This window comes from Lagopus muta, chromosome 5, assembly GCF_023343835.1.
Source record: "Lagopus muta isolate bLagMut1 chromosome 5, bLagMut1 primary, whole genome shotgun sequence".
In the NCBI taxonomy this organism is placed as follows: Eukaryota; Metazoa; Chordata; class Aves; order Galliformes; family Phasianidae; genus Lagopus; species Lagopus muta.
This window is the reverse complement of record NC_064437.1, coordinates 45,228,199-45,252,272: the sequence shown is the minus strand read 5'-3', so window position 1 is coordinate 45,252,272 and position 24,074 is coordinate 45,228,199. Positions and strand designations below refer to the sequence as shown.

General features: G+C 36.0%; 2 protein-coding genes across 24 annotated transcripts in view; one reads left to right on the top strand and one right to left on the bottom strand.

Moving 5' to 3' along the window:
• The window catches only part of LOC125693507 (calcium/calmodulin-dependent protein kinase type II subunit gamma), a 761,290-nt gene that overhangs the window by 658,831 nt on the left and 78,385 nt on the right, over positions 1-24,074 (bottom strand). The window lies entirely within an intron of this gene.
• The window catches only part of KAT6B (lysine acetyltransferase 6B), a 92,473-nt gene that overhangs the window by 54,186 nt on the left and 14,213 nt on the right, over positions 1-24,074 (top strand). For 6 of the 7 annotated variants that reach the window (XM_048945527.1, XM_048945529.1, XM_048945530.1 and 3 more), the window contains 7 exons: positions 845-977; positions 4,357-4,739; positions 6,178-6,299; positions 7,910-8,025; positions 9,989-10,130; positions 13,162-13,323; positions 15,720-15,813. In XM_048945527.1, the coding sequence (XP_048801484.1) occupies positions 845-977; positions 4,357-4,739; positions 6,178-6,299; positions 7,910-8,025; positions 9,989-10,130; positions 13,162-13,323; positions 15,720-15,813 (1,152 nt within the window). The remainder of the gene's footprint in view (positions 1-844; positions 978-4,356; positions 4,740-6,177; positions 6,300-7,909; positions 8,026-9,988; positions 10,131-13,161; positions 13,324-15,719; positions 15,814-24,074) is intronic. The other variant, XM_048945532.1, reaches the window with a different exon arrangement.

Below are 24,074 nucleotides of genomic sequence, written 5' to 3'. Positions count from 1 at the left end.
TGAGCATGCTAATTATTTTTACATTGGTGAACAATGTAATTTCAGTTATGTTAAAGCCAATGCATTATTTTTGAGATTTCTGTGCAGAATAGTAAAGGCCTGTGGTTGATTTGCCATGAATTGAGTTGTTTGCCTATTTTTGGAAGTGAAGTTTTGTAAAGGCTGTTGAAAGTGTTTGGAGTGTATAGATCAGCACAGAAATCCTTAAAATAGGTGAAAGAGCCTCCTGCTTCACATGACTTGTAAAGGTAACTTAAAGTACCTGTGTCTCCAGGATCTCCAGTCTCTAGATTTCTCATGCATAGTACCTCTTGTTTCTACTCCCACATCTTTATGGCTTTACTTATTTATGCTAAATTACTCTGACAAGTTTTTCAAGTATTTTTCCACTTAAGTCTTGTAGCATTATTATATGCAACATTAAAAGGCTGACAAATTCAAGTTGTATACCAAAACAAACATATCTAGATGCAATCTGATATTTCATTTAGCACGCTTTCACCTAGATTGCTTTGTAATGAACATGCAATTTTTTTCCATCTTAATTTTGTTTCAAGAAAGATCTAGCTATACCGTAAGGAAAGGCAGACAAACATTATTCCAAGAATGCTTTTGTGATCTTTTGTGATCCTTCCTATCATTTTTCCCCCTTTCCGTGAATACTCTGCTTTCAAAAATTTCAAGGCAGAAATAGAAAAATATCACCTTTATTTGTCTAGTTTTCTATTCTGTGTCATGCTTAAAAGAAAATATTATAATTACATATGTGTCATATATCCTGGTAGACATCTCCAGTACAGACTAAATAAACTGTGTACAATTAAATCTTTTTTCCTTTATGTAGGGATGTGGATTTGCCAGGTCTGTAGACCAAAGAAGAAAGGGAGAAAGCTACTTCATGAGAAAGCTGCCCAAATAAGGCGACGATATGCAAAACCTATCGGACGACCGAAAAATAAACTAAAGCAACGAATGTTGTAGGTTTCTCTCAATTTTTTGTTTGTTTGTTTGTTTAAATTTTACTGTACCTAGAGTTATCTAATTTCAGTTGCAGATTTTTTTTGTGTGTGTTTCAAACTGGGGAAAGTAAGTGATGAATGTACTAGTGTAGACTTTCTAGCCCAATGGCTAACAAGTTCTTAATTATAGTGGTTATTTTTTCAGCATGTCAGAACACGATGGGGGAAAAAACTTTCTGTGTATTACTTTTCTACATCCCATAATTTTTTTAATAGAATTTGCAACCAGAGCAAGTACAGTTAGGTCTATACAATAATACATGACATAACAGCCTTTATACGTAACGTAAAATAATTTATGTTCATACAGAGTTCATACTAAGTGGATAATAGATAGTAAATTATGTAAATCTAAATTCAGGGGATTGTTCTGTTCAAAGGCTTGTTCAAATGAGTGTAGAAATGACTTTATTGTCATAGCTCATCATTGAGCTGTTAATATCAGCTCATAAGATCCATTCCAAAAAGCCCACTAAGTAAACAGTATCGAAGTTCTAATTTCAGAGGGACTCTGGAAAAAATGATTGTTTGAGTTATGTTGTTAAGCTGCCGCTGGTTCCCAAGGAAAGAGGCTGCAGTTCTTTTTACTTATCAGGAATGTGTTTATCTAAGAGAAGAGAATGCTGTAATTCCTGTGGAATCCGTCTTTCCAGGGAACCCTGTAACTGAACTTCTTAAGCCTTGCTTTGGAGAATTTTGAAGTTAAGAATGCTGAGTTGACTTTACACTCAGTGTTTACAAGGAACAGATTCTTTGTTATCTTTAGTAGCATGTTGCCCTCCATCCCATGTTCTTACCCACATATGCCTTCCTTCTCCTATTTTAGTATCTGTTTCATTGTGTGATCCTAGCAGCTGAAGGACTTTCTAGCTCTATCTACTCCTCATTCTGTGATATGGCTATGTCCAACCATTCTTCTCTACAGTCTAAACCTGTCTGTTATTCTTCTGAATTGCATGTTAGCTGCTGTACAACTTTGCATTTCATAAGATGATAACTTGTGCAGCAAATGCGTAGAAGTAGAAAATACATGAATACTAGCAGTACTAGGGTGCAGCACAGTGGTCAGGTTGATGTGCTCCGCATTGCAGCTTGCTATCTACTTATTTTCCTATTATCAGGATCTTATTTTGTCTTTTTGACTCACATTTAAAAGTTCAAGATACACTCACTGCTCTAGGAAAGTAGTGCAGGACAAGAAGGAGGAGTGCCACTACATGAAAGTGGAGAATGTAGTAGCAGTGGCTCATGAGATCATGCTTTTAAAGGATGAATGTGGGAGGGAATTTTTTTTTTTTTCCTTCTCTTGACAAAATAACTTCTAGGTATTTGAAAGTTGTTGAAAGTAAGTAATATGCTTTAACGCATGACAATTGCTGTGTTTCTTTGTGTCTGCATCTCCCTCTATCGCTAGCAACACCTTTGGTTTTATCCCTTTGTGAATTCAAAAAGCATTTCCCTGATTTTATGCATCCCACAGTAGGTCTAGCAGGGATACAGTAATTCTACTTCCCCTCTTCCCTTATACACCTGAAAGAAAGGTTGGAAAGGTCATGTGGGTTTTATTGCTAACTTTTGATAATGGAGTTTTGAAGTGTGACTTTTAACATAAATGTTATGTTTAATGTTGGATGATGATTATGAATGAAAAGATTTTCTTTTTTAGTATGCGAGTTATTTGAGTGCATTAGTTTAGTACTTTGGGAAGGGATTTTTTTTTTTTTTTAATAATAAATATTTACCGTACTGTGAACACGTTTCTATTACTGCAACATCTAATATATATAAAGTAATTTAACTGGAAAAATAATGGTTAGGAGATAAGAGCAGTAAATCTTAAGGAATCCTGCTTAAAAGAGATAGTAGGATATGGAAGGCAGCAATGTCATAAATAAAAGTGAGTGGTTGCATAAAATGTGGTAAAATTAGCCACTTTTTGTATAATATAAACTAAAGCTTTCCAGTCCTGGGATTACTTTCTGCCTATTGACTGTAGGAAACCTTTCACAGGCATTACTATATAGGATTAACTAAAACCAGGTGTGTGTTAGCCTCTGGCATTGACGGTGATTAGCACATCTGGTAGTGAGAGTAAGTCTTGTTATGGACATAAGCTTGTGGGAGCAAAGGATTCAAAGGACTTAGAAGTTTTTTGGTTTTGTTCCTTCTTAGGAGCTACCCAAACTTAAGGATGTGTGAGTGGAAAAGGGGCTGTTTTTTTAAGTGGTGGGCCCTTGGAGTTCAGCACACCAGATGGTAGCCCTAGGCTGTTCAATCTCTAATTAGAAGTAACCTGTTGGAATTAATTACTTCAGCATCTCAATTAAGAAGGCAAAAATCTGGGGAAGAAAACTTTCCTCTGCAAAATGAGCTAACTTCAAAGAGCAGGATGGAAAGCGGAAATAGAAGCATTTGATGCAGCTATATAGCTTTGTTTGGATTTGCCATTTGGTCATACCTTGTGAATACCTACTTCTCTTGCTCCAAATATTTTTAAACTTCCAGTTTCTGTATGCTTACAGTATACTATTCTGCAGCATTCTCTTCAATGGTGTTCCTCCATTCCATTGTTAGCAAGCAGTGCTAAACCTGTACTTCTTTCATAAATGTTGGCTTTAAACATGCCCTTTTTCTTCGTAGCATTCACTACTCTTTCTAAACGTCTTCCATGTTAGGCTTGATTGGTTTGTGGTTTTTCTACAAACATGACTTAGTCTTATGGTTTTGCTCTTCTCTCTTTGTGGTAATTTTTTTTCTGCACAGGTTTGTTGTAATGTTCTCTGTAAATGACCTCTATTTTCTTTTATGTCATAGGCAGTACTTTTTAATGCTAGTGTTGACTTATGTTATCAAATGAGGGTAAAAGCAGTAGTTTGAAAGTTAAATGCATTGCTAACTAATAGACTTCTACGGTTTAAGCTAATGTTCTGATGGAATTGAATGTTTTAATATGCAGCTTACATTGAACACGTGCATCTTTGCGTGTACAAAAAATTCAGTTGTGATGAAGTAATTACTGTGCTTAGGCATGATGCTTTAACACTTCTTTAAAGATATGTGTTTATTCCATTTGTAAAAAGAAGGTGCAGAGGCTGTATTCTTGAGATCTTACTGTCTCAGTTGCTTCTATTTATATGTACTGTGAACTGCCTCTGAGAGAGAAAAAAAAAAAATTGGATATTGCATCACAGTGTGGTTTTTCCAAAGTGTAAATATCCCTCAACTTCTTACAGATTAAGTACAATTACACAAGTAATATGTATAAATTGTACTACTATTTGGCAGTAGTTGTTATTTCTTAATGCTGATATTTTTTGTTTTCCAAATTTTTACATAGGTCTGTAACCAGTGATGAAGGATCCGTGAATGCATTCACAGGAAGGGGGTCACCTGGTAGGGGTCAAAAGACTAAAGTCTGTACCACACCTTCATCTGGTCATGCTGCATCTGTGAAGGATTCAAGCAGCAGATTGCCTGTTACAGACCCCACTCGGCCTGGTGCCACCACCAAAATCACCACCACCTCCACCTACATATCTGCCTCTACACTTAAAGTTAACAAGAAAACCAAAGGGCTTATTGATGGCCTTACTAAGTTTTTTACCCCATCACCTGATGGTCGCAGATCACGAGGTGAAATAATAGACTTTTCAAAGCACTATCGTCCAAGGAAAAAGGTCTCTCAGAAACAGTCATGCACTTCTCTTGTGTTGGCTACAGGTACCACACAAAAGCTAAAACCTCCACCTTCTTCACTTCTACCCCCAACCCCCATCTCTGGTCAGAGCCCCACTTTGCAAAAATCTAGCACTTCCACTTCTTCTAATTCTCCTCAAAGTTCTTCCAGACAGTCAAGTGCTCCCTCCTTTAGTAGTCTTCCTAGTAATAGTCAGCTAAAGGGACTCTTTGATGGACTCTCTCGTATCTATGCTACTCAGGAACAGTCTCAAAAAAAGGGACATCCAGGCTATGCACAACCCAAGCGTATGCGTTGTAAACCAGAATTATCTTCTACTTCAAAATCTAATAGGTGTCTTTATAGAAGGAAAGAGGTTAGAAACAGATTTATTCCTTATGTCTGTTCCTCTGGATGGGATTTGTCTAGAGGGCTTGCTTTTAAAGCAATTGCTCACCTCAAGAGAACAACTTTACTTAAAAAGCACAGGATTCTAGGCAGATTAAAGTATAAAGTGACCCCTCAGATGGGGACCCCCTCAACAGGGAAGGGGAGCTTGGCAGACGGAAGAATTAAACCTGATCAGGATGATGGTAAGCAAAGGTCAAAGCGCCAACCAAACCTGTGTCCCATCCAAAATCAAAATTCCTATTTTGTCACATAGGTCTTAGCTATTTCTCCTGTTCTTACTTCACTTTCATACAGAAGTGAAGAAACTTTGACTGACTAAACCTCCAAAGTATTTTTTCTGACTAATACCACACCACCTTTTTATTATTTTTTTTGCATCTGTAGTGACATTAGGAGCTCCGAATGCCTTCATAATGTTGCTTATGGCTGTTTAGTACCGCATGAATAGCCACTTTTCATGCTACTTCCTTGTTCTTCATCTGCCCTTTCTCTGGCAGGAGTGCTGTCATTATGATTGTGTGCTGTCAGTGCTTATGATGATGGGCATTTCAATTCATTTCCTTCTGCTCCATTGCTTTTTCATGAACAATTCCATCCTGTTATGGTCTCCACAACACTTGATCTGTACTGCTGTGAACTACCTTTTTTTATAATTTTGTTTAAGAAAAAATATACTGATAACTTTTGAATGTACATTCAGCTTAGCACTGGTCTCCAACTTTTAAGGGCAACTTTTTCCCTCTTATTTTTATAATTACCTTGTAGAATGTCCTAGAATTTATCAGCTCTAATGACAGAAATTCCTTTTCATGTGATTCAAAATGAATTTAATAGAACTAGGCTGTAAAGACTTAGAGAGGCAAGAAGAAAGTCAAGCGAGTACCAAAAATAGCTCATGCAACAGCAAGCTATGAAATCAGAAAGGGGAGAAGCATTTGTTTCTGTTATTCAGAATCTCAGATTTAGTTCAATAGCTGTAACTGCTACATCCCTATTTAGGGGCATCACTTTGGTAAGGCATGTTTAATTTTCATGTCTGTGAATAAACTTTTTGCTGGTTTTAAATAACAGATACTGAAATCAAACTAAGCATCAAACAAGAAAATACAGATGTATATCTGGTGGGAAGCAAGGACACGGTTACGCAGGAGGATTTGGACGTATTTAAACAGGCTCGGGAACTTTCCCTAGAGGTAAGACTGTTTAGACTGTTTCATGAAATTATATATATAAATTAAAACCTGATTCACTTTTATATTCATAATTCATCTTAATTGTCAGTGAATTCCTTTTTTACCTACTATGTCATGCTTGTAAATTGAATTTGGGAGACACTGTGTATATAGTTGGTCTCCTAGACTGGAGGCAAGGCACTGGAATTGGTCAGTTGAATACACTTTTGATAGATTTTGAAAGACATCTTTGGGCATTTTGGGTACAGGACTACCACTGATTAAGCTCAGAGATTCGGCATAGCTGAAATCCTGATCTGGACTGAGAAGATTATGGTCAGTGAGAATGTGCTTTGATTTTCCTGAGAGAAGAGTCACAATGAAATGTGAAATCTGTCCCAGGAAGTGCTGTTTAGTAGAAGGAGAGTGGCCTTATCAACTTTATAACTTTATTTTGACCCACCATTTATCACACTTTGGGTTTAAATAACATAACTGACTTGTAGTAGCAAAAATGCTTGAGCTGAATTGGAGTAAAGCTGTTCGTATCAACTGGTGGTGGTGTTCTTCTCTAAGGTATGTGCTGGTGATTTAAGCTTATTGAGATTGAGCTGGTTTTCTTTACCATGGAATCTGGCCCAGGCTGCTGATTTTTTTAATTTTCATTTTTTTTTGCAAAAGAGTCTTTTAAATGTATTTGTCAGTGAAATGAGCAAGCCTAGTAGGCTAGTAGAGCAAGAAGCTCTTCATAAGTCAATTGTGAGGTGATTTTGCCCTTCAAGCAGCATGTCGAGAACATGAATCAGAAGGGAGGTGCATGTAATGCTTCAACTGCTGCTTCTTATAAAATTGCATCATAAACCATTCATTACATATAGTGACTTCTAATGGAAGTCAATTGTTTTCAGGTTAAAAACAAAAGAACTAGTATTACTGAATGTAGGTCAGTGCAATTAATTTGTCATAGACTGAATTCAGAGTGTCAGTCAACAAACTTGAACCAAATTTGAAAATTCAGCTTCATGATTAGTTTGTTTCCATTTGCTCACAGAAATGGTTCCCACTTCTTCCTCATTTATAGCTTTCAGATTTGATTAAAAGATGTGGTATGTTAAGATTTCTAAAATTAAATTACTTATTTTTTCATCTTTATTCTATTTTTGTATTTAGCTGTTGCTTTAGAGTCTTGCTGATCATATTCCAGTCAGCTCAACTTTAGTATGTTACCTGAAATCTGTTTGTTTCAGTATACCATTGATACTGTAAGATCAAGTTCCATGGTCTCCAGAAAGGTTTTGCTGATCCACTCTCCTTTCTTCTTTGTCATGATGACTGTTCAGTTTGAATTAGGATGGTAGAAAAGTCATCTCACTAGGTGCTGCAGGAAAAGGGGATTCAGGCAGTTGTGCCTCTTCTGGGCCATTTATTATCTACTGATTTTGCTTCATGTTTGGCACACTGACAAGAATTATCACCTCTTATATCTAGCTGTTGGCAAACTTTTATCTCTGTCCGTGTGGGCTGGAAGAATTTATGTCTGAATATTGTCACACTTTCACTGGGTGAAATTGATAACAAGTTTCTGTTTACTTTCTCTATAACTAGTATTTTGCTTTTGTTGCACCTGACAGAAAATTGGGTGTAAAAACACTGCTGATACAAGTGGGCGATACCCTTCGGTGATAGAGTTTGGAAAATATGAGATCCAGACATGGTACTCTTCACCTTACCCACAGGAATATGCAAGGTAGTGAGTTGTCAAGATTGTCATGTAATACTGTTTTTAATTATATAATTTACTTTCTTACTCTTCTGTAATTGTTTGTAATTTATTTGTATAACTCTTAAGAGCAAATATTCTTTTGTAATTACAAGAGAGGCTAAGAGGTTGCATTGTCTTTTTCTAGTTCTATTCAAGGTTACATTAGAAGTACTGATTTTATTTTCTTCCCAGTTTTGCATAGACTTTAGCTTTGCAACACATATTGGTATTTCTTTTAAAAGAGTTTGCAACCAGGTATGTCCAGCCTGTGGCCGCTTAAAGCAATTACTTTTGTTTGCTATCTAGAAGTTGTTAACTTCCTTTTTGTTCATTTATTCTTTATTTCTTCATTTTTGAGGCCTGTGAAAGTCTGTAAATATTAGATAAATAAGTCAAAGTGTGGCACCAGTGACTGCCTGGCACAGGATGCCTTAGAGTCAGATGAAAGCATGAACTAGTATGTGTGCTTGGTAGATTCCTGTTGATTTTTGCATGTGCTGAAAATATATTTTTTATTAATTCATTGTGGCACATGTGGAAATTTACAGAACCGTGTACTCATCAAGTAGTTTACTGCAGTAGGAAACCAAGCTATCTGCTCTGCTCCAAAAAGCTTTTGCATGACACTGATGTAAGCTGCCTTTTCTCTTCTTCCTCTCATTCCTTGATGTTGCCCTCTTTCCATAGTGGAAATGAGGGACGTATTTTCAATTGATAATACAAAAAACATGGCCTAAAAAAAAGTTTAAAGTACATTTTTTTGTTCTTATTACCAGTGGTTTTATAGTGTTATTTATTATTTTATCTTTTTATTTTAGTTCTTTTAATCTCTCAATTTGTATCATGTGGTGTGTGAGATACCTGCTTCGTTAAGTAAATGAATCACAAATAGAGGCATCAAAATGGTTAGTCATTAGCATGAGACAACAATGGGGTAGCATTTGTAGGAGACAGTGTGGTTCTTGGCCGTAAGCACAGTGGGATTACATAATGGAACAAATAGTTCAAACTATTTTTGTGTTGATAAGCTTTCTTAGTATAAACCATGGCTGTGATCCCAGGATGTGCTGGTAGCTTCTGAGCAGAGTCTCTGCTCTATTCTGAAACTTTGTAGACTAATTTTTGCAGCAGTCTTCCAGTGCTCTACTGATTTTTAAACATACGTTTGAAGCCATAAAACTCTCTGTAAGGGGTGGTTTCTAGTATGCAGAACACTTATCAGCATTGTCTAACACTGGTCATGTGAGTTAGTTGTTTCTCACCCAAATGAATCCTCTGTGGAGGAATAGTCACCTAGTATGCATTGTCCCATGGAGATGGATGAAAGGGAGACTTTTCATCTATATGTGGATTGTTTGGATGGGCTTCTTTGGTCAACAAAATGATAAGGTAGGCAAGGGATGGGAGAGTAGAATCCTATCACAAGTTGCTATCCCATCTGCATATTAGGAGTAGCGTGGGGACAAAAATAATCTTTAAGATTTTCCCATATCCAAAGTAAGGAAAATCGAAGTGAGGGACATTGCTTTATGTTGTGCTGCGTGTCCCTTCTGTGTTTATTGGAAGGGAAAGGGTGAAACTGGAGACATGACTTCGGTCTGCCTGATGGGAGACTTGATGGAGATCACAGCCAAAACTTCTGTGGAATCTGGGAAAGTGGAAGTAACAGGGATCTGTACAATAAAGCAGTTGACCATAGTCCAACTCTGTTGAATCAGTTTTACCGTGGTTGATCTCTCATCTTTCTTTTCTAATAGCTGATGTAAATAGTTAATCATTCCCTGTAATGTGATGTTTTTCTTCTTATTATTTTGTTTACTTAAACTTCTGCAGTATTTACTTGAGGTACTTTATATTAAAATGGGGAGGGGCTTGTCACTTTGAGGTAACTTTTCTGTGTACAGGATTTCATTATTTTTTATAAAATATCTTTCTAATTTTTATACAGACTACCAAAGCTTTACCTGTGTGAATTCTGTCTTAAATACATGAAAAGTAAAAACATTTTGTTAAGGCATTCAAAGAAGTGTGGCTGGTTTCATCCTCCAGCCAATGAAATCTACAGAAGAAATGACCTGTCAGTGTTTGAGGTAGGTACATCAAAATCTAAATTTCTGAAGTTAACTGATCAGTAGACATTACAGACTGGTTCTAGAGTGGTGGTTGTGGAAACTTCAGCATACTTGAGCACTTCCTTGGGGTTTCCTATCACACTGTAAAAACAAGTCCATCTTCCCTGTCCTATTCCACCCTGCCATATTCAGTCATGGATAATTTTCTTTACTTGTACTTCATGAATTACTCTACCTTTTAAGATATTTGTGTAGCATGTATTTTAGATGGAAACTGCAGTGGAAGCCATATACTGGATTACCTTTCCATCTCAGCAGAAGTGCCTTTCACCCTTTCATTTCTCGCTATTTGAGCATTTTGATTGTAGAGTACTAAACATAATGTAGATATTTCTGTATGCAGTGATGTTTATTATGTACTGTTCTTGAATTACAAATACTAGCTACTTAAGTGCTTTTGCCTTTCTTCTGGATGTTTGAGAATTAAATGTCCTGGTTGAGTGACGGAGGTTTAGTCCAACATCAGCCACAACAAACTGCCTTTAATTTAGAAATTACAGAATTGAGCTTATGAGTGCATAGTCTTCTATAATCTAAATATTTTACTGGGAGACTTCTACTGTAAATGTATTTGAGTTTTAAGAGTATCCTAGACAACAGGAACCTTGTATATGAGATAGCATGCCTGCAGTTATTAAAGCTACGCATTCTCCTCTTGGCTGTTTCTCAGTAATCATTACCAGTGGTGTTAACAGAACAGACTGTCAACAGTGCTCTGACTTCTTTTGAGAGTTTTTCTAAACAGCTGTATATCTGGATGTGCATGTTATGCTGAGTCCTTTTTAATTGCAAGTATTATAGATTCTACTTTAATTTTATGTTTTCATGATGTGTAAATGTCTGTCGTGCTAGGTAATTGCCATTGTCTAATGAAACAATGTGAAATGCAGTTTTGGAATTCTTAACTTAAAAAAAAAATCTTAATATTTGTGTAATTAACTTGTTTGGTTTTGTGCTGTTAAAGAAAATAGCAATCTGCATCAGGATTGTTTCCTTCCTGAGTTGAGTAATTGTTCTGAGGACTGTAGATGTGCCAGCAGAAGGCTTAAGTTATAACAAGCTTAATTCTTTTTCTATTAAAAACCAGACTTGTTCTGTCAGCTCCAAATAATTAGCCTTTGCTCTGTTAGCAGCTGTTAAGACCTGTGCAGCATACAACCATAGGCAAATTCTGCTTTTCAGTTTTTTTTTTCATTAATAAACTACTGGTAAGCTGTGAGTAAAAACTTGTTTAGAACATAAAGTAAATACATCTCAGTGTGGAGGAAACTGTACATCTAAAAAACACATGGAAAACAAAGTGCACGTGAAAGAAATGTTCAGACTTTCTCTACTGCTCTTATCCCCTTTCTCAGTTTCAGGTACTTCAATAAACACATATGAAATAGTCTTTCTTATTTTGAAGGTTAGCTTAAATTATTATTCTGAAGAAAATTATTATTCTGTTGAAACTTAATCATCAGCTGATGTCCTTTCTCATAGGTACTTTAGGAACTCTGCACCCATTTTGTATTTGACAGAATGAAGAGTTTGTGGTTCCCTTGTGCTCTGTTTTCTAGAGAGAGATAAATGAGTTTGGCATTTAAGACTTACGTACCTCTGCTAAGAGCATGACTTTGCCAGATTTGAGAGAAGGCTTTGACATAGTTTACTACTATGTTTTAGCCAAGAAACTTTGACAGATGCTTCCTTTTGAAGTTTTGGTTTTATTTTTCTTCCTATTTGTATTTAAAGCTGATGAACAAGCTGTAGTTGCCTGGAATTTAAAGAGTACTTTTGTTTTTTTGTACAAATGTTCTTTCTGAAAAAGATAGCTTATATAATTGTATTTTCAAACTTGTGGCTTACCCACAGATGATTTTTACTTGATGTTCTCCTTTTCAAACTTGCTACTAAGGGTGGAAAAAAAAGGGGGGAGAAGAAAGAAAACCTTTGGACAATGTAGTGAGTTGTATGAGAGCTTAATCTAGTTGATAATGTTCTCAAGTGCTATATGCAAGTATATGTAGGCATATATATAATGCCTACATTAGTTGTAGTTGTGTATTAAATGTGTTGGCATTTTTTTTCTTTTTAATTCTGATAACACAAGTATGTTACTGAAGTCATTTTGAAAAACGTACAAAAGGTTGAGATTTACTCATTTATAGCTAGGTTTCTTACTAGAAACAGAATAAAATGTGGTTCCTTTTTAGTACTGTGTGCATACTGCGTGGCTGGCTCTGTGAATGAAATATAAATAGTGACTTTATCAAAGAACATCAGTACAAGCGAACACTTCCATTAACATTATTTCAAAAAGACTTGCCTTTGAACCTTCCTTTTCAGAGTAACTAATTGATCTAGGAGATCTGTATGTATGTCTAGCTTTTCTATAGCTGTCTGCATCACAGCTTGACTCTTTACACTCATAACATACCTAGACTAATTGTAGTACTTAGTCTCAAATTTTACTTCTCATGCTCAATAGGGTTTTAGTCTAGCATAGAGTTTTTGCCTTGTTTAATTTATCCAAAACATGGCTATGATTGATAACAAATTGGCAGCTCGTTCACTGGCCTAACGCCTAAGCGATTCAACATAATGCACTTCATTGTTTTTTATTGTTGTGTGTGTGTTGGATACCATAGCCTTTTACCAAATCACAGTTCAGTGTAGTTTTCAGTAATACACTTTTGTTGTCTGCCAGTCTTGTTCACTCAGTTCCTGGAAGTAAGTTAAAGAGATAAATCTGACTTACAAAGTGAAGTAACTTTGTTTAGCAAAGCCAGATCCTGAGATAATACTGATACATGTAAAGTAATCAGGACTAGTTGGAAAATTCTTATTTAACAAGAAGCGGGGACATCTCTCCTGAACCTTTTTTTTTTTTTTTTTTCCTCTTGTAATCTTTTCCATGTTTCCACCTAGCACATGAGTGATTCAAGAAGCTATTTTGTCATAATGTGTTGATGACTTTGGAAGTAACTGCCTCTGTCTTGCTTTCTAGGTTGATGGAAACGTGAGCAAAATTTATTGTCAGAACCTTTGTTTGTTAGCTAAGCTCTTTCTGGACCACAAAACCTTGTATTATGATGTTGAACCATTCCTCTTCTATGTTCTTACAAAAAATGATGAGAAAGGATGCCATTTAGTTGGATATTTCTCTAAGGTAAAATATAAACATTTGTATTTTAAAACATTTCTAATTTCTCACTACCTTAATGTTGTGTCAACAGCAAAGAAGAAATTGATTCAGAAACTTAAAATCCTCTCTTTAAATCTGAAATGAAATGTGATTGATCTCAAATGTACTAGTACTGTCTTTTCTCAAAGACTGCTGCAAACTGAGAAATTCTATGTACATTCAGCCATGTACATTTTTTTTCAGAATGCGTTGTGATTTGTACTTGTGCAGCCGGAAATTAGATCTGTTTTTTCCCCTATCAGATTTGCCATTGCCTACTAAATCTAAGTTCATAAAATGCTGGATGTTTGGAATTACGTTGATTTCCATGTGTTTTAATGGCTATGCTGCTAGCAGTTCAGCTTGCCTAGTTAAACATGAATGGCCCAGCTGTGTTCATCTTTGTTTCTCTCTTATGTAGACCAATTTAATACAGTTACTTAGCACACAGAACGTAAGAACACAACGCCTAACTTGATTGTGGATATCCTCCTTAGATTGGATGGCTTTTCTTGTGACATCGCTTTGAATTTTAAAGGAATATTCACTGCTATAAACAAAAATAGTACTGCTGTGTCCTGTCTTGACAAATGGTAACAAAAATAGTGGTGAAAGATAAGTAGATATGCTTGCAACAAGGAAAGCATCTAATTGACAATTTGACTGTAAGAAATTTGATTACTTGGTATATAGTTAGAAAACTACTATAGTTAGAAAACTACTACTCCGTACTTCTTGTCTCTAGTATCACCACCACTCTCAGTGTATTATTTACTTTCTTTAAGAATAGATTTGAATTTTTTTTTTTTAAGAAGTCTAAAAATTGCATCAGAGTACCTGCATGCCGTGTAGTTATCTCTTGGGATGTTTTGCTGTTCTTCAAAATTGCTGATTGAAGTAACAATTTCTAGTGTACTCTCTTATGTTAGCTGTACGTTCTTGTGACATCCAAACAAGTCAACTCTGATACTGTAAGATATTTCCTAGTAGGCATAGATACGGCATATGTCCAGATGAATCTCTCCTGATATTTCTTCAAACATTCAGCAAGAATGCATTTTGTTCTCCAGCTCTACCTTTGTAGAGGGTTCATTCATTCATTTGTTGGTTTTGGTGACTGCAAATGTTTTTGCTACCATAATTCAAGACAAAACTCTGCCATCTTGAATTCCTCTTCAATACTGAAATCATTTGCATGTGCCCCCTCTTCTTCTTAAAGCATGTGTTTGTGTGTGTGTACCTGCTGGGAAAAACAGTGCTGCTTTTCTTCCCTGAGTCCAAATGTATTGGCTGGATGTGTTCTTAGTACTATCAACAGTCTTGAGAGTTTAGGATCCTGAACAGAGATTATAAGCTTGTTCAGAGAAAATAATACTTTCAGATTCATGTTACCATAGAAAATAAGAAAGCTTCTAAAATAAAGCATTTGTATCCAATTTCACACCTGAAGAAATGTTTGGAAACCAACATTGCTGGAATGTGGTTTTGTCAGTGTGATCACTTATCTGGTGTCGTCTTTTGTGTGGAGGCTGAAATAATAGGTGGTATTTTGAGCTATCTGTGTGCTTGCCCCGATTTCTTGTATCTCATTGTCTTGAATTGGTCTTCCCTAAAGCTACTAAGTGCTGATTTCTTGTTTTCTCTGTAATTTCTTAAAGGCAACAAAGATTTAAGACTCTTAATCAATAGAGTCTAAAGAACATAAAACCTAAAAACTATATTGTTAGAAAAGCTTCCTGGTTATAAATCTTCCTTCCATTGTGTTTAGCAGTTGGTGTAATACTTGCCTGCATTGTCTTAATGTCATGTGACTTCATTTTGTCTGAAAGAGCTTTGAATTTTGAGCATTCTGCCTTCATTTGGGTTCAGGTGAGAAGCTTTTAGCTCTGAAAAAGTTAGTACAGCTTGGTTCTGTGGATAGTAGGGTGTGTTCCTTGCCACTTTTCACTCAAAGACAACAAAAAGATGGAAACCAGCAAGCAGTTAGTGTAGTCATTGCAGGAAATATAACTTCGCCTTGCATATGGATATTATTTTCCCCTTTTATATCCTTGAGAGAGAGGTCAGTGATGCATGAAAATATTTTCCTCTTCCCCATCCTCCTCCTTTACAGTGCTTAACCTTCATTATGCTGTTTAGACGATGTATCTAATTTTCAAGGTGCTGAGTAGCTAACCAGTAAAAATAAATATTTTGAAGGGTATGTTTGATTGATACTTCCTTCTTATAATTAAATATTAACATTGAATTTCTCGACTTTGGTACTGACCTCAAGCATCTGTTCACCTTATTGGGATATTTTGAAAGGATAGTGGCAGGTGCAGGCAATTGCCCACTTCAGCAGTGCTTTGACATACTTGATCTGTTTCTCCTTCCCTCAGGAAAAGCTTTGCCAGCAGAAGTACAATGTCTCCTGCATAATGATCATGCCCCAATACCAAAGGCAAGGATTTGGAAGGTTTCTCATTGATTTCAGTAAGTGAAGTGTTTTATTTACATTTGTGATCCAGGGAGCTGTTGATTGTTGTAAGAAACTGTAATATGTAAAACTTTATTTAACATGCTTTGTTGTTTTTATCAATAGATAATGTGATTTGTGTTTATATTTGCATAGGATAGGAAAGCTCCCTGAAGTGAAAAACTTAGTGCTGCTCTGTTATTGTACTCCGGGAGATTGAGAATGGATCTCTCAGCAGTAATATTAGCTCACAAAGCTATTACCCTGAATGAATTGTCTAAATTACTTTCCATTTTGCCTTGCTCATTAGTAGAAGAAGAGGTAATTATTTGTGATTAAAGCTTAAGAAGATGTTAGTCCAAAGCATTTTCTACATTTTAATATTTCTGGTTTTTATGTTCTTTAGCTAAGAGAACTGTTTCAGCTGAAGAATTGCTACATAGAAGGAATGTGTTTTGGTTTCTGTCTTAAAATACAGTATTTCTTAGTGGAAATAGTTAGAAAGAAGTTTAGGTGTTCATAGGTGTTCTGCAGCTTTGTTTTGCTGTGTTTTTTGATCAGTTTGAAAGTTTGAGGAACAGTTGTTGAAATATAGATTTGTTATCCCTCTAATCTTAAAGCAGCAATGAAACTCTAAACAAAATTGTCTAAGGAATCTTCTCAGCTAAATGTCCTCAATGCTACTGATTACAACTTCCTATTGTAATTTAAAGGGAGGATGATGTATTCTGTATGTAGTGAGAAGAGTGGTAAATCTGGTTTTCACCATTGTTTAGGATTTTTTAAGGCACCGTAGGATTATGTGACAACAGAAAAATTTAAGAAAATAAGATTCCTGCCCAAAAGGTGTGTGCCAGTACAATAAAATGCAAATTAAAATACATTGCAGTATAACAGCAGGACAGAGGATAATTTCTAACTGTAGTTTTCAAGTTCTGGGTCTTAAGTATGCTACCCAGCTTGACTATGCTAGTGTTAATGAAGATACTTAGTATGTTTCTTAATTCCATGGCTTTTTAAACAGTCTTCACCGTACCCTTGTGAGTTGGGTAAGGCTGGTCTTGGACCACTTAATCCACCATTGAAATGCAGCCATCACTGGTGTGGAACGCAGCAGCTGTTCTATCGTGTGCATTCTGCACTGTTTTTGCAGAGATGGTGAGAAATACCGTGTATTCCAGAGCTGCAGAGTGTGAGTTTAAACTTGTTACTTAGAAATTGACCCTTACCTGAGGATTAGCATGTCTTGCAAAATGAGATAGAGATACTAGGCAAACTGGTAAGTACTTCTAGGCTTTTTGATTTTTTTCTACTGAGGTGCCCTTCCAAAAATAAAAATTAAAAACAAAAAGCCACCACTTTCAGCAAATATTTCTCTGCTTGAATGCTGATATAGCACTAGAGTTTCATGTCTACAAAGCTAATGGTACAGCCATGAAACCTGTGGGTTCCACAGGTCTGTATTTGAATATGCTGCATCCTTCTGGATCTTTACTTTTTATGTTATTGTGCCGTGTGCTGCTTCATCTGTAAAAATTGGTAGTGTGTTCTGTTGCCCCTACACTTCTGTAAAACCTGAAGACACATGAGATTATTTGAATCGTTAGTGTTCCTGCGGTGATTTTCAGTGTCACATAATGGTACTGTTAGCTTGAACCTTCCTGGTGCTATCTTTATGCCTTTCCTCTTTGCAGGCATGATCACATCACAGGTACAAGCTACAGCTGAATACCTGCTGGGCACAGTCCAGAGAACAGTATTGGCTTCTGCTGTGGCTAAGAGACTAAACATATGTGAGCAAGCAGTCAGTTCTTCAGCACTTCTCCACAGTGCCTTTCATTCCTTTTCTAGACAAGGGGCTCCCTTAAAAGACTAGAAAGCAGACTGTTCCATTTTCCTATAGAATGAAGGACTGAAAGGTGACTGAAGAAGTTTGTCTCTCTAGCGAGAATGGGGTCCAAAATAAATGGGACATACATGAGAGAACTGCTAGTGGCTGTTTATTCCTAGGTATAAAGAAGATGCAAATCTTGTTTTCTTCAGTTGTATTTATATCCTTTTGCAGGTTGGAGGCTAAATGTCATTAGATGGGGAAACCATTGCTTCATCCAGATTAGTCAGCCCAAAATACACCTCCACAAAAATAAAAATCGCACCAAATAAATTATTTTTTTCCCCCTGGGATTTTATTTGTGCTTCCCTCTCTTCTTTGTAGCTGATGTCTGACTGCTGTCTTTTGTACTTTGCCCTTTCTGCCCAATTCTAGCGTACTGCAAGTAATCACTCTAACAAGGCTGAGAATTTGGGATATTGCTGAAGCCCAGTTGTCATTTGAAATTTGCACAAATCATGTTTAAAATAGTTAAAAATATTGTCAGTAAACTTATTGAGACTGTCATATTTTCACAAATTTACCAGAAGATAATTTTATGCTCTGAGTGTTAAATCTCCACTTATCATGCTTGTTTTGAGTTCTTTGAGGCAGTCACTGAAACTTGTTGACTTTTTTAATAACAGTGACTAAAACTGTTCATGAACTGAAGTGAAAAAAAGGCCTAACTGTTGAGCGAGTAATGTTCGGAAAATGACATTTACAAACCACAAAGGGAAAGATCTCAAATCCTTTGTGCAGGCAGTTGACTGCTTGCATTACTTCTTATTTGTCTAGACACTTGACAGTTGGAAAGGCTGGGAAGAGCACAGCCTTAAACCACTACATAGCTTCTGCTTTGTCAGCAATCTGCTGAAAATGTAGTTTGTAGTACAAAATTACCTACTTTTTTGGTAAGTGAAATGAATTTGTTCAGTTTGTGATGCTTTTCTTTTGTCTTGAACTAATCTCATCTTTACAGATGAGTCAGTGTGGTCCTCCTGTTACTTGAGAGGGAAAATCAATTATTCTGTTTTGCAAAAAGAAGCAGATATTTGTTGTCTGCCACTCAGTTTTTCAACTTCATGAATTTTTTTTGCTAACTGCATTTTAACTAATCTGTATTTCAAATAGAAACTGAGATAATGCTATTGTTTTTTTACTCTGTATACACGAACATAAAACTTTTTTAAGGTCTGTCTGTCACATCTTGCAGGGGAAAAGAACAATTTAAAAAGAGTACATTGTGTAAAGGAAATATGCTGTAAAAATCTGAGTTGTCTACCCTGATAGCCTTCAGCAAAACTCAATGTATGGCTTTCCATCTATATTTTAGTATAATTTTTTTAAAAATACAATCTATGCATTTATGTATGTTCTGTTTTTAAAGCATGGCAAGACCTTTCTGCTTGAAGGGAAGTTGTTTTGACTATGATAAGAACTTTCTGTCTGGGTTTTTAGAAGCTGGGGAGTAACAAACAAAACCAGAAAAAAGCAACTGAATTGTTCAAATAATTAAGCTATTGATTTGTAGTACTGCAGATTTGATACTCTCTTTACTGTAAGATAAAACTAGTTTGACCTGTTTCATTTTTTCTAGAAACATGTCTCATTTGAAGACAAAGTTCTTTTCATGAGGTCATGATTTTATTTCCACTGTGTATGCTTTATTGTGTTCTAACAGCCAGATTTTTGAAATGAGGAACCTTAATTTACTTAGTATATTTAATACCTTCCTTTTTTTATAGGACAGTAATTGTTGCCAAACTTATTTTGTTTCCACTTAGTCTTTTCTGTATTCTGTAAGGCTGACTGAATTGTAATTGCAGTGTTCCACCAAAATTATGTATGGACTTCCACATGAATCTTTTGTACATGCTATAAATTAAGCTAGAACTTGCCTAGAACATGATCTAGATCCAGTTGATCCAGAAGTAAACCAAACAGCAGGCTTCTATTGTATAAGATCCCCAACTGGATTTTTTTTTTCCCACTTTGTATCTGTGTATGACACCACAAAGCTATTGTTCCTATCATGGGAATTATGTATATACATGTGAGTCTTTGTCTTGCAGAAGTTCAGCCTGTGTTACTGTTCAAGTTTTGACAGTGCAGGCACTGAAGCTCCTATCCTGTGGCTGCGCCCCTCCTTGCACATTTCTTTTATTTCAGCAGCTTCTCCTTTCAAGGTGGTTTTTCTTTACTTACTTGTCTCGAGATCTCAACAGTCTGAAATCCTTCATATACTTGTTGTTTCTCTACATTTAGCTTCAATACAAAAAAATCTTACTATTTCTTTATTTTCCATATCTAATAGAAAGTGCTCTGTATTGCTAGAACAGTATACTGCGGTATTTCATAGTTGTTTAATGGAGTTTTTATTCTGTAAGTTCAAAGCACTCTTTGAATGGATGCTTCTTAACAAAAGTCATCACGTGATAGGTCCTTAATTTTGTTTGCTAGATTACAAATTCCGTGCTAGAGGTCCCAGTGCATTTACTACAGGATCAGTTGGAGGAGAAAAACAAATGCATGCAACAATACGAGGTTAAACCTTTGCTAGATAGCACGTTGCCAGTTTGTTTGCATCTCGGTAATGATTGGGTTCAATGCCCAGGGGCAAAGTCCATGATAGTCTTTTGTTATTTATTCTGGGGGTGTTTCTGGTCCAACTGATTTGTACCAGTTCCTTCTTCCCCATCAGAATTCCTTCTCTTTTCATTGTTTATCTGTTCCTTGTGAAGTGATTATTTTTGTGTGACGAAAGAAACTTGTTTAAATGTTTCTGGGATTCTGTTTGAATTCTTTGTTTTGTGTGTGTTTTCTGTTTTGTTTTTCTGTATATTTGGGAATATAGGTGCTGACTCTTCAACCTTTTGTACCACTTACTGCATACAACTGTAATACCTTTAAATAGAGCTGTTTTTTTCATTAGTTCAAGCTAGCTACTGCTTCTGTTCTGGAAATATGGCTAGTGATGAAAGAGAAGAAAAATTAACAGCAACAAAAAACACTCCGTATATTTTATATGACTTGAGGAGTTCTCTTCTTGTACGAGGAAAGTATTAATGTCCTTGTTTGCTCATTTCCCTGTATCTGATATCTCTTTCTTGGTCAAGTAATTTTGTTCTTGCTTCTTTCAAATAGTTGAGTAAATCTGAAGTCCTCATTTGCAGAAGCAACAGAGTACCAACAACAGCAGCACTTGTACAACAGTTAATGCAAGGCACATTTCCAAAGTAGGAGAGGAACAAAAATTTGGTGCAACAAATAAAGAGAAAATAATCTCTTAATGTAAAGAAAGTAATTATGTCTATTTTCTTAAATGCTTTTCACGAGCAAGCATCAGAACAATTCATACAAGAGGTTGGTACCGTAACTCTTGTTTGTACATTGTTAACTGTGAGGGAGAGGTCTGCTCTTTGGCTCAAAGCCACTTAGATTTCTGTCAACATTCATTAGGCTATACTGCTTCTCACTAGGAGGTAACTAAGCAAAAGGCTGTGTATGAGATTTGTTGTGGTGGTGGATTCATTTGTCACTGACAGCTTTGAAGAACTTGGCTGTAGATCTGGAACCTACAGCCTATTTCTTTGATCTTTCTTCTGGTCCTATCTTCTCTACTGTGAATTCCTGCAATCATTTGTGAACATTCAATGGTTTGAGGGCTTTTTTTATGTATGTACTGAATCAAAAAAATATTCTGGGCTAAAATAAAGTGAAGAGGAAGGACAGATGTCCTTGAAGATTCTTGTTAAACCCAGATTGTTTACTGATCCTATATGCTTTCATTGAAGATTAGGGGACGGATTAGAAAATAGATAGGCTAGTGAATAGGACAAAAAAAAAAAAAAAAAAAAAGTCCCTTCCAAGTGAGTTTTCATTTTTCACTAGGAAACTGGAATGAGACAAAATAGAGAAGTTACCATGGTATGGAAATGGTGTTGTTTCTTCTTTTGAGTATGCTTAAAAATAAGCTGTGCAGGACTATTAACAGGTGTTCTCAATGGCTAAAAGAGAGTGGAAGTAATAAGAAGAGATATTGTTTTATTCTGCATTATGATCTGTTCACTTATGTTTTCTGTATATCCCTAGCTAGTGGTGTTTGTTTTAATGAGCTATGTAGGCTTATCTTATAGTAGCAGGTTGAGGGGGTAACAGAGAAAACTCAGTGCTCAGTTGGTAATGAGGCCTTGAATTAACTAAGTAAGTTGTTTATACTTACTTATAAATTAACTTCTGGAAAGTAAAGCAGAAAAAAAGTTGAGATGGATTCTGTAATGGAACATGGCTGTTACTGGAGTTAAGATATCCATGTGTATGATATTTAAGTTGTAGTATGCTGATGGACCTGTTTGGAACCACTTTTAAGGCCTGTGTGCTGCTTGGAGCTAGTTTCTACTCTTTTTATAAGTGTGAATATAGAATCGATAATCTAAACCCCTTGATCTGGTCATAGGAAGTAGTGCGCTGGCCAAAAGTAATATTTGGAGGGGAAAAAACCAAACCACCAGTTTGTGTAATTTTGTTTTGTTTTTTAATTTCTAATTACTTTAACGAAATACGAAGTAGAAATAATGTGAAAAATGAGGATGGATAAACTCCTTCCATAGACAGATGTCAGTATTCGTTTCCAAAATTTGATATGAAGGTGTTTTACAGCTCTCTGTAACAAATATTGAAATACAGTAGAAATGCAGTCTATAAATAAATCTACCTTGGGGGAAAAAAAATGACTGTATACAGTTACACTTTGCTATGCTCTGTGATTAGAACATAGATGGGGAATGAAGTGAAATCATTTATCTCATAACCGGGAGCATTTTGATGTTCCCTTTCACACAGTGCAATCCTGAACTGTTTCAGTACTGTTGAGGGTATGGCAAACAGCAGCACAGAGTGAGAAGGAAAGGTTGAGGGTAGAGAGGAACAGGATTATTTTTTTTCTTATGGACCTCTCTGCAAAAATGCATGCTTAAACTACACTTAAGAAATCAGCACTTCTAAAGTAACAATTTGAATAAAACAGGCGAGTCTGCTATTTCCTGTGATGACCAATATTGAATCTCTCTCTTTTTTTTATTTTTAAATTACTAACTTGCTTGTGTATTGCAGTACAGAGTACTGTGTCGATCTTATGGCTGTTTTTGTTGATTTTTGTTTACAGGTGTATTGTGGCCGAATGAAAGGCAGAGCTATGTGCCTTTTTCCCTCTTTTCCTTTAAAAGGGGGCTGAAGGTCTGTGAGAGCTGTAAATTTGTGAGGGAGCTTGAATGCTGCTGCTTATTTTATGTTCTTTTCTTGACAATTGATTATGTTGCTGACCTCAAGGCATGAGTTTGGCCTCTCCTAAATAACTAATAAGGAACATTCTGTCAAGCTGAGATTTAGATGAGGGTGGAATAAAGATGGATTTTGAATCAAGCTTTGTTGACCTAAGATTATTCCAAGAAAATCATCCTCTTGGGATTTCTTGGCATCACTTTTATATAGCTTCAAGACGCTGTGCATTTATCAGAGCTGCAAAAGAAATCGGGCATGTCACTTCACATAAAAAAAGCTGAGAGTGTTCTAACTGAAGAGCATCTTTATTTCAGCTGGAATTTAAAGCACCTAAAAGGCAAGGTGAAACATAGTAGCAATAAAAACAAATTTTTGTTGAACAAAGCTGTGCTTATAGGGCATGAGTAAACAGGAGAAGCCGTCTGCTTGAGATTGGTGATTGAAAACAGATTTTAATTAAGTTACTGCATCTTCAATGGTCAAAAATTTCTGCTTTTGACTGCATAGAGGTGTTCTACTACAGCAAGTCAATGGACAAAGCAGGTATTTGTTTGAGATGTGTAGCTTGTTGCTCCATTTATTGAGGCACCTCTAACATCACAGCAAGATGTCTCAGCTCAATGAGATAACCTTGTGGCTTTCTTAACAGATGTCTTCCATTGCTCATGCCATTACTTATCAGGAGGTTCTACTTGTAAAAAAAAAAAATGACTTTTTTGCTTACTGCTGTTTTGAGTAACAGTAGATGTTTAAAAGATTGCCATGTCTTGAGCTTAGCTTTTTGATGTCCACTGTTATAAATTGATTTTTTCATTTGGTTGATAATACATGCTTTTTAAATCACAATTTCTGTATCTACTGGCTGAAGTATCGTGGTTTGTTTCTGTAACAACCTCCTTTATCTGCTGGATCTCTTTTCAAAATCTTACTTGGTTAATTTCTTGCTCTACAATGTGCTTTAGTGTAACGAATAGCAATGATGATTTTGCAGCCTGTGTAAGACAAAAATGCAGCTATCTTTTACTTTAAAGAGTGTTGGTGTCATGACCGCTTAGCTTAGCGAAAACAGCATTTGTAGTGATGTGTTTCTTTATCAAGGTGTGTCTTTTAGCTTTTCAGTTCTGA